The sequence below is a fragment of the Limanda limanda genome, chromosome 14 (genome assembly GCF_963576545.1).
Source record: "Limanda limanda chromosome 14, fLimLim1.1, whole genome shotgun sequence".
NCBI lineage: Eukaryota > Metazoa > Chordata > Actinopteri > Pleuronectiformes > Pleuronectidae > Limanda > Limanda limanda.
Window position 1 is genome coordinate 15042581 of NC_083649.1, and position 10045 is coordinate 15052625.

At 41.2% G+C, this 10045-nt stretch overlaps 1 protein-coding gene across 2 annotated transcripts; it reads left to right on the top strand.

Moving 5' to 3' along the window:
- The first annotated feature begins 263 nt into the window (after window positions 1–263).
- Window positions 264–8981, top strand: puraa (purine-rich element binding protein Aa). Of its 2 annotated transcripts, XM_061085850.1 has the most exons (4): window positions 264–334; window positions 955–1009; window positions 1292–1382; window positions 4717–8981. In XM_061085850.1, exon 4 carries the CDS (start codon window positions 4804–4806, stop codon window positions 5659–5661), a length of 858 nt encoding a protein of 285 aa, XP_060941833.1. In that variant the 5' UTR covers window positions 264–334; window positions 955–1009; window positions 1292–1382; window positions 4717–4803; the 3' UTR covers window positions 5662–8981. The 2 variants fall into 2 exon arrangements, with proteins under 2 accessions (XP_060941833.1, XP_060941834.1); XM_061085851.1 differs by lacking the exons at window positions 264–334; window positions 955–1009 and having other exon boundaries at window positions 1200–1382.
- The last annotated feature ends 1064 nt before the right edge of the window (window positions 8982–10045 follow it).

Sequence of the window (10045 nt, forward strand, 5' to 3'; positions counted from 1 at the left end):
ACTTATTTAGACGCTCATTATATTGCTTGAAATGTTCCCTTGTCTTTTTTTTTAACCACCAGGAGGCAACGCTGCAATTCCCCAATTACGCCAAGGGGAGGCGCGCGTCGGCCGAAAGAGTGACGGCGTGCGTGTTGACATCAGAGGCGAAACGTGCGTCGTTGAACTTGTGCGTGTGTCCGTGCCACGACTCGCCGTCTCCTGTCCATCTTGTGGAGGAAGCAGCAGCAACAGCGGTCCTCCGAGCTGTCTGAGGCCTGGTCGTCCGCCTCCTCTGCCCCGGCTCTTCTCCAGCGGGTCCCCGGTGAGGCTGCACACCGAGCGGCCTGCAGCGGTAGGTCATCGCTGCATGGAGGAACCGACGCGGATCTTTTTGACGTGTCATCGGGGTTGTTACTGTCCCGCAGCCGCTTAAGTGTCTTATAACGCACAGCGCCGTGCGTGACATCGCTCTCTCGGAGTTTAAAGAGCCATTGCATCGCAGCTTATGTGGGCGTGCACGCGCCTTGTGTGGACATAAAAACGGGGCACACACAGCTGCATTTGGAGCAGAGCCACGTATCGGTGTTGGGGGTGCAGACTAATGAGTGTGAGGTGATCAATAAAAAGGCCTTTTGGGCCTGATATGTGCGCTGGACGAGGCCTCAGCATCCGACCAGCGTTAACTTCTGATTCATATTCATGATTAGAAATTGGAGAGAAGAACAGAAGAAATGCTGATAGATAAGTTGAAGTGTCAGGTTGTGGACTGTCAAACATGCCAATAGACAAGGTCTGTATAAGTAAACCAGACATAAATAGAAGCATATGGTCCTACAGGTGAGATTTGGGATAAAAATGTGGGATTAAATGACAAATTTAGAATTTTATATTACAGGTTACGTATAAATTAAGTGACCGACAACAACAATATTTTTCTTATTATTTTTAAGAAATTATTTACCTGTTTTGCAGACTTGCGTGTGTCATATCGCCTGCAGCAAAGAGGACAGAAGAGAAAGAGCGGCAGGTGAGCTACAGCTTTAACTTTGGAAATAAAATAAAGAAAGTAACGTAAGTAATCAAACTGACATTTTGACTCAGAAAAACTTAACGGGGCGGCGATTTAGCTACAAAGAAGGTTTCGCGACAAAGACGCCTCAATGCCTCAGACATCTCTGCATCAAAAAAGCCCGTGTGGTCATCACGCTGCAAAATAATTTGATATTGTTTATCACTTGGATTGAAGCCAATTTTATGCTTATTTGAATGTTGGTTGTGTGTCATTATGATCACTAACTATTTACTCCAGCAGACAAAAGGTTACTGGATTTTGCCGCACAGGAAGGGATGAATGCTGTGGAGCTGATCAGGAGGCCCCGCGACCTTTGAGGGAATATCAGGTATATTTCATGACTTCATATGAGATAATAAATAAATAAATATAATAAAATGAAAAGAAAAGAAAAGAAACAAAACAAAAAAACAACAGAAAATGGATTCCAGGCCTTCAGGCTCACCTAGCCTCATTTGCAACTAGAAGTTTCACGTGTTGGTCCAATCCATACTTTGAACAATATATTTTTCTAAAAATGATAAATGGATGTCATTTATTTCTGAGAATGTTTATTACAACAATATTCGGTAGTTTTTCAGAAATAAATTAAATAATTTGACCTCTTCAACATGATTTCTTTTTTTTTTTATTGTTTTGGCCTAACGATATACTAGCATGCTGATGAAATAATGAGTTTATCTCTGAATGTCATCAACTTTCTAGTATCAAGTCTATACTCGTCCATTGTATATTATTTATTATTCCAGTGTCGTATCAATGAATGGTTGAAAGTTATATTTACAAAAGCTTAATCAGTATTATGCATTTCTATGCAAGTGCAAAGCAACATATATAAACATTTTAATTGTGTGTTTTAATATTAAGCTTTATTAATTATTATCTATGAATAAGTATACTATATTAAGAAGCCTATCTAGAGGGAATTTTATAAATATTAAATATTGTACTGGTTTTAGTTTCTGGGATTTACAGCCAATGTTATACTGAACTCCACTAAGGCCTTTAAAACAGCCTTTAACACTTATAGAAATGTCCATGTTGAAAAGGAACGTATAGTCTTTTATTTATTCTGAATAATGTGACCAAAGTGATAGATCTATTTTCCCTTTTAATGCAAAAAAAAAAAATGTCCATGTTGGTACAATACACAATGATATAAAATACAACAGCTCAAGTTACACAACTGACCTATAGCACAATCAACTGATTCAAGCTGTATAACACGTTAAAGACCACAGCTCACATGTTTAAGATTAATATATGTGAAGTGCATAACGAATATTGACTGTACGAGCTAAGAGACTTATTAACTTGAAATTATCTCACATTAACACACACACACATTGAGATCGTCTTTAACATATTTAACTGAAAAAGGAAAGAAGGCGTGTGATGAGTTTTTTTGGTGCAGCCCGAAACGGAGCGTTGTTTCACAATGCTGGTCTTTTTTTTTAATGCATTCTCTAATGACTATTTAAGTCAACTTTATTGGCTGAAATCATTTCCCTTGTTGGCTGGATTATAATCATACAGATAAAAGGCATTTTTAAAATGCGTAAAAACTGCTGCTTCAATGACTTTTTAATACAGGAAAAATACTTTATTTATAATCTTCTTATGCTTGAGGTACTAACATTGACATGACCCGACATAGTCTAAAAGGGATTCACAGCAAAATAAAATTATAATAAAGAAATATATATCCCATTCTTCAATTACTCTGAAAAGTAAGTATCGCCAGCAAAGGGACAGAGACGTCGTGTTTAACTTATTAAACCATTAAACCTTTTTGGAGCATAAATAAATAAATAAAAATATAATTCTATGGTGAAATTTCCCATAAGCTGTTTGTAGGCTTGTTCTCAAAGAGTATGTAGACCTACCTTGACATCAGCAGCCTGCTGTGGCCTACACGTGCTTTGATGGGTTTATCCTTTGCATAGGCCTGTCACAATCACATGTTTTAGGATACTAATGCGTGACATGCTTCGGGGAACAAAGCAGCTCTGACATCCGTCACATGCCTTGTCTGGATGTGACTGACAGACAGACAGACAGACAGACAGACAGACAGACAGACAGACAGACAGACAGACAGACAGACAGACAGACAGACAGACAGACAGACAGACAGACAGACAGACAGACAGACAGACAGACAGACAGACAGACAGACAGACAGACAGACAGACAGACAGACAGACACACACAGAAAGACAGACAGACAGCTGACTTGGGAAGAGCCAGGCCTCAGCGCAGGTCTGGATACCTGTGATGACACATTTTAAATAGACTGGAGGCAGAGGAGCAGGACTGCAGTCTTGTAGGCGGCCTACATTATACAGAGATCCTAAAAATCACTACTCGAACGGACCGTCGCACCGAGGCCAAAGATTAAAAATAAGGCGATTGCCTCAAGTGAGCGCGCGATCGAGGCAGGAGAGCCAGCGTCGGGCCGAGCCGGTGTTACATTATTTGGCGGAAGCAGACTTAATGAGCACGGATGGAGTGATTTAGGTCATGATCAGACCAAGTACAAAGATCCGATCACAACAGCTCCAAGATACAACTGATATTTAAATGCGTCCTTAATCGATTCGTTAAGAAAACTCTGATATGTCTCTTCCTTCTGAAATACTTCAAGATGACCACTTTGAGGAATGAAACTAAAATAATATAGTCCTATTAAAAAGATGCATATTATTGGTTTAAATCCAATAAGAGTCCAGCGACATGCACCAATGTTGGAAAGTATCCTGATCACTTCTGATCCTATAAACACGTTAAACATAAGCAGTCACTGCCCGACATGTAAGACGATACTTCACCTCACGGCCATGCCAGGTAAGCAGATTTGATTCAAGATTAAAAACTGTGGAATCCTGTTTGAAAATTAAATAATTATTAATATGTGACAAAATGACATATTATTTTAGATATATTTAAATGGTGTGTCATTACAGTTGTTATATTGACCTTAATGCTTAACTTAAGGTTATGGTGGATTAGTCTTGTTTGGTAAACTTTGTATAATAAAGTTTATGAATTTTAAAAAAGTGATCTGTTGCGGATCCTGTGCCACTGTATGCAGTCCTGTAAATGGGCACATAAATTATTCTTATTGCCTATTAAGACTATTTTGTTGCTCGTATTTATATAATGCAATTGAATGTTCTTTTCAAATATATATATTTGTACACATTCAGTTTGATTGGCTAAATATGTGGACGTTTAAGAACACGTGGGACCATGTCTGACCTGCAAAATCAATGACTTTGGCACAAATATTTAAAAAAAAAAGCTAAATTAGGTCATTTTACCACAGCTTCGTTTTCCATATTTTATAAGCAATCAGCCCATTAAAGGATCATATCACATGACATGATATGGATGAATTATATATTATTTTATCTTTTTGAACTAAAACACAAGTTAAGCTACAGGGGTCTTTCCAGGGGTTAAAACACACCCTAGTTTCCAGACGCTGGGTCCCGTGGATCCGGACTCAACCCGGGTGCAGAGGTGCAGATCTCTCCAGAACGATGGTTTCCATTTAAAATCCCACCAGTTTAACCTGTGTCGAGTCAATCCGGTGGAAGCCCTCCGTCTCTCTGCATTGAATCGTTTCCCTCGCTGTTTTTCGTCCCTCTCCTGTGCAGATCTCGCGATAGCAGCGGTGCTCGCGGTGGCTGCGCCGTGGCTTTGCAGCAGACAGAGGGAGAAGGCAGCAGGCAGCAGGCAGCATCATGGCGGACAGAGACAGTGGAAGCGAGCAGGGAGGAGCAGCCACGGGCCCGGGCTTCGGCTCCATGCACCCGGCGGCCGGAGGGGCGGGCTCGGCCACCGGCCTCCAGCATGAGACCCAGGAGCTGGCGTCCAAGCGGGTTGACATCCAGAACAAGCGCTTCTATCTGGACGTGAAGCAGAACGCGAAGGGCCGCTTCTTGAAGATCGCAGAAGTCGGGGCCGGTGGCAACAAGAGCCGCCTCACTCTCTCCATGTCCGTGGCGGTCGAGTTCCGCGACTACCTGGGGGACTTCATCGAGCACTACGCCCAGCTGGGGCCCAGCAACCCGAGCCTGGTCCAGGACGAGCCCCGGCGAGCCCTGAAGAGCGAGTTCCTGGTGCGGGAGAATCGGAAATACTACATGGATCTGAAGGAGAACCAGAGGGGCCGGTTCCTGAGGATCCGGCAGACCGTTAACCGGGGGCCCGGGTTGGGATCCACGCAAGGCCAGACCATCGCTCTGCCGGCCCAGGGACTTATTGAGTTCCGTGACGCTTTGGCTAAACTTATTGACGATTACGGGGTAGAGGACGAGCCTGCGGAGTTGCCCGAGGGGTCGTCATTGACTGTGGACAACAAGCGGTTCTTCTTCGACGTCGGGTCCAATAAGTACGGTGTGTTCATGAGGGTAAGCGAGGTGAAGCCCACGTACCGCAACTCGATCACCGTGCCCTACAAAGTGTGGTCCAAATTCGGGAATACTTTCAGTAAATATGCCGAGGAGATGAAGAAGATCCAGGAGAAGCAGCGGGAGAAGAGGGCCAGCGAGCTGCAGCAACAAGAGGAGATGCAGGCGGACGATGGAGACGAGGATTGATATAGAGAGCAACCGAAAAAAGAAAAGATGCAAGAGTAATGAAAATAACAAGAGAAATATAATTAAGAACTCTACTGTATAAAGAAAGAAATCTAAAGATTTAACTGTAATGGTTTAACTCCAAGGGAGCATCACCCACAATATAAGAAACCTCCACAACCTGACAGTTATGACATGTTGTCACTCATCGCTGGATGTTACCCCACTTATCCACCATTAATACAGTTAACAGGCTGCTAAACAAAGTAATAACATTATATTTGAACATTGTTTCCTACTTGACAAACAATATTGAACTGAGTGTTTATTTCCCTTATTAACAGAACTTTTGTACCGTTAAAGTTATTGTAAAAAAATATATATAAGTGTTTGCAATGTTCAAATGGAATTATTGCCTAGTTCCAATGAAAAAAGTTTCCTTTTCATGTGAGCTAATGACTTCAGCACAAATCAGACGATTTAATTTTTGAACCAAATTTCAAAAAGACTTTGTAAAAGGTTGTCACATGCCATCCTTAACCTTTACCTGTGAGTAGAGATGTGTTTACACATGAGTCATACGAGGGCTAGGCCTGCTTCGGAAACTGGTTAGATGTATGTATAAAAAGGAATATGTAGGCTTTTTCATGAAATGAAATAAGTGCTCTATTTGTCGTGCAATATGCATTGCATAAAAATCTAAAATATATTGAACTGGTCAATGGTTCCAGATATGATGACATTTGCCAGAGGCATTCAAAGAAATATTAATATTGTAATTTTTGTTTCAGTTGAAATTGTTGCCATGCAGATGGGTATATTATAGACTACCTTTGTGTCTCGTTGTCAATGCAATGTATTCATTTTAAAGGTACTAAATGTGTATTTGATAGAGGAAGTGCAGTGACAACATGTAGCAAATGGCCTGAGTTGCAGATAATAAGACAAACACCCCATTCATGCTGTGTTGATTGGTTTCGTGGTCTGGAAAAAAAGGAAAAATTTCCGCAGCGCGTCATTGGTTATTACGTCCGAAACAAACATTTTGTGACGTTATTCAGTCATAAAAGTCTATATGGTGCCAAGGAGTGCTGTTGCTGCATGTTAATCTGCACTAAAATAGATTTCGTTGGTCTCCCAAAGTATTGGCTCAAGGACCCTTCTAATTGTATCTTTATCTGCCTATATTGTACGAATCTTGAGTTTGAGTGCTGGGTGATTCCCTCCAAAGGCTTGGTGTAGTTGTAGTGGAAGTTTTTCCGAGGAGTGATCTCGCAAACTGTTATTACAACATCACCATCACACTATGAGGAGGGACATTGAGAAGAACACCTGGATGAGCCAATGCCTGCCTGTTGAAAAACCTCCAGTTGTGTGCCAGTGGATGTGCCCATCCCTACAAATTTACAATCTGGTGGTGTGAGGCTCAGTGGGGCTGCTCTGGATACATTCTCATAGCTCTACTTTGGATTTGTAAGCCCAAATATCTACCTGGGCGTGATGAGATTCTGTTTTGGTCTAATTGTACATATTTGGGCTGCCACACGGAAAACAACTGGTTCTAAACCAGTTCAGTCGCATCTCATAGATGTGTGATAGCAGTTTTATAAACTCCGGAGAAACTGGCAACAATCAGATTAAGTCAGATTTACCTCAGCATCGAATACAATGACTGCTCCCGTGTTTAGATTGACTGGAAACCAGCAAACAAGACTGTCCTTGACCACCTATTTTTGGAGCTTCTGGTACAGACTAAAAGAGACTTGATTGGGAGCATCCTCTTCAGCATATAAACAACCTGGTGCCTTACACACTCTGCATGCTTACACGCTGGCCTGGTGCATTGGATCGCAGTTTGGCTTCTTTTTGTCATCGTTTCTTCTTTCTTCCATTTTTTTGTGTCTCAGCCCCCTTGTGTGCTAGCGCACGATTCGTGGTGCTAAAAGGGTTTGCTACAAATCCTTGTAAAAGAAAAAAAGCAGAATTCTTAACTTTTTCTGCTACCTTCCTTCTTTCCTAATGTCATTGCCATCCCCGGTTCCCAGCCATCCAGGCATCGGCCTACATGTAACCATGGAAGCGGGTGGTCACCTAGATGCAAGATGATGCAGAGGAGTTGGCTCTTTACCAGCCGAGCGCGTTAGCAGGGAGAGCAGGGGCTGATGGGAAACATCGTTCGTGGGTTAAAATGTTATAAATTGATATTGGTGAGCCCCCCTCCCCCCTTTCTTGAAATGCTAGTTTTATGGCTTGGGTAGTTATGTGTAAGTTGTAAGTTGCTCAATTAATGCGGAGTAGCAAGCATGTTTTGTTTTTGTTTTTAATGTAGTTTTACCTTTCAGCATTATTCCACATTATTTGTAATTTTGGAATGTTTCTGCCCACAAAAAAAATATCTATTTTTTCTGTGCAACATTTCATCACTGTGTGCAATATCGTATGTGCCAATGGTGGCAATATATGTATATCAATTAAATATATGATTACTATTTGAAAGCATGTGGCTGAATTCCATGTTTATTTCTCATGAAGGAGTTGTATGCCTTTATTTGCACTCAAAGCTCCATCCTGGAGGAAAATATATAGTAAACCAAGGTCTTAGTAGCCTGTGGGGTCGAGCAGTTCACATCAGTTCCTCAACTTGAAATAGAGCAATGTCACTGCAAGTATGCCTCTCCCTCAGAAAAGCGTGAACTTGGCTTATTGTTGAAAGTAGACTATAACCACAATGAAGTTTTTGTGAAAAACGAAAACTCAAATAATCTCCATTTTAGCTTTAAGCTAAGATACGGTGCTTCAGTCCAATCCTCATTAAGGTGTATGGTGAACTGTCTTCAGTGGTTGTTGTGTCTAGCACTTTGCTTCTCCCAGGTTGATGAAATGCCTGACCAGTACTTGTTTAAAAATGATCTCAACAAAGAATGTTACTCTCTTATGTTGCCTCTTTTTAAAAGAGCGTATTTGTGTTTCTCGTTTGGTTTTTGATGCATCAAATATAATTTATGTACATTTGACAAATTTTAAAATAAATTTTTTTTTACCCATAAGGGAAAAATCTACATTCAAAATCTAATGTGTTTTTCATGCTTCATTTCTTGTTGGAAAAGAAAACAATTTCCCAAAATGTCTATTATTCATGGGTGAAAAGTCTGTTTAATGTTGTATAAAATGTCTCACTCTGCATTTGCAATGATGCTAATAACAAAAGCTTAATTTTACAGCCTTTTAAAATGCAAACATTGCAATGACTAGTACCTGATGATTCATGTCTTAGAGATTTCTACATCAGTACCGTATGTGTAATACTAGGCTGTAAAATAAAGCATTACTTTGGTCTCTAAGCGTCCTGACTACGCAGTTTGTGATCATCTGTATGTAATGATTGCTCTTCTGGGAACTAAGGTAACAAGAGTTTATCGATCATGACCCAACACGACCTGTGTCTTGTAATTTTGTGGATATTTCCATATTTCTTATAAAGGTATTATGTCTATAGCCATTTAGAAGGTTAGAGTCACAATTTTTTTCATATATTACTAAAACAATTGGATGTTAATTATTGTATATGAAAATAGGCCTTATCATTCACCAGATCACCAGCAGCTGCTGTTTCCATGGCGATCTATACAGAGGATGTTCAATTACTTTAAACTGGCCTGTACCTTCCTCCTCGGCCGTCCATACCAGAGGAAACCACATTATTGAAAAGTCATTCACTTTACAGAGAGGTCGGAAGTCAGGGTCTGGATGTGCTCAGAGGTTATTTCTGCAGAAAACTGTGTGTGTTCAGGTTTTGTTGTGCAGTAGATCTCAGGTCCCTCAGTCTATTGTGCCCGTGTCAACCAGGATGGAGGGTTAGGATTTGCCCAGATGCCAAACTGGAGAAGCCACATAGAGGACTGGTTTCGACCATTGTTGGGAGTGCAATGCATCATGGCCATTAATTATATTCACTCAAACCTCTACTTGTGTTATTTTGGTGTAAAGCTATAGAGATCCATTTATTGTTGATCTTCATAGTTTAGTCATTAGCACAATGGCAACAACTGCTTGGAGGAATGCTGCTGGGGAAGATTCATCTAACAGGTTTGGTCTGATCTTCTTCGCTGAGAGAATCTTCTGCGCTGGGAGAACACCACTTGATCAAATTCATTTCTTAATTTCTGCTGCAACATGGTCATCATCCCCCCCTCCACTCCCTGACAGAAATGAATATCACGGGCAGCTTGTTGCTATGTACAACATCCGGACACTTCTGTGAGCGAGCGCCCCTCTCTGCGTGTTTATCTGCGGCACGCTGCTGCTGCTGAGCCGTGCACAACCATGAGGTGGCACAATATGTTAAGAAATGCCGCCTTTGCTTTAACCTTGCCTCCATTTGTGTTCTACTTTGCAGTTTGGTGCT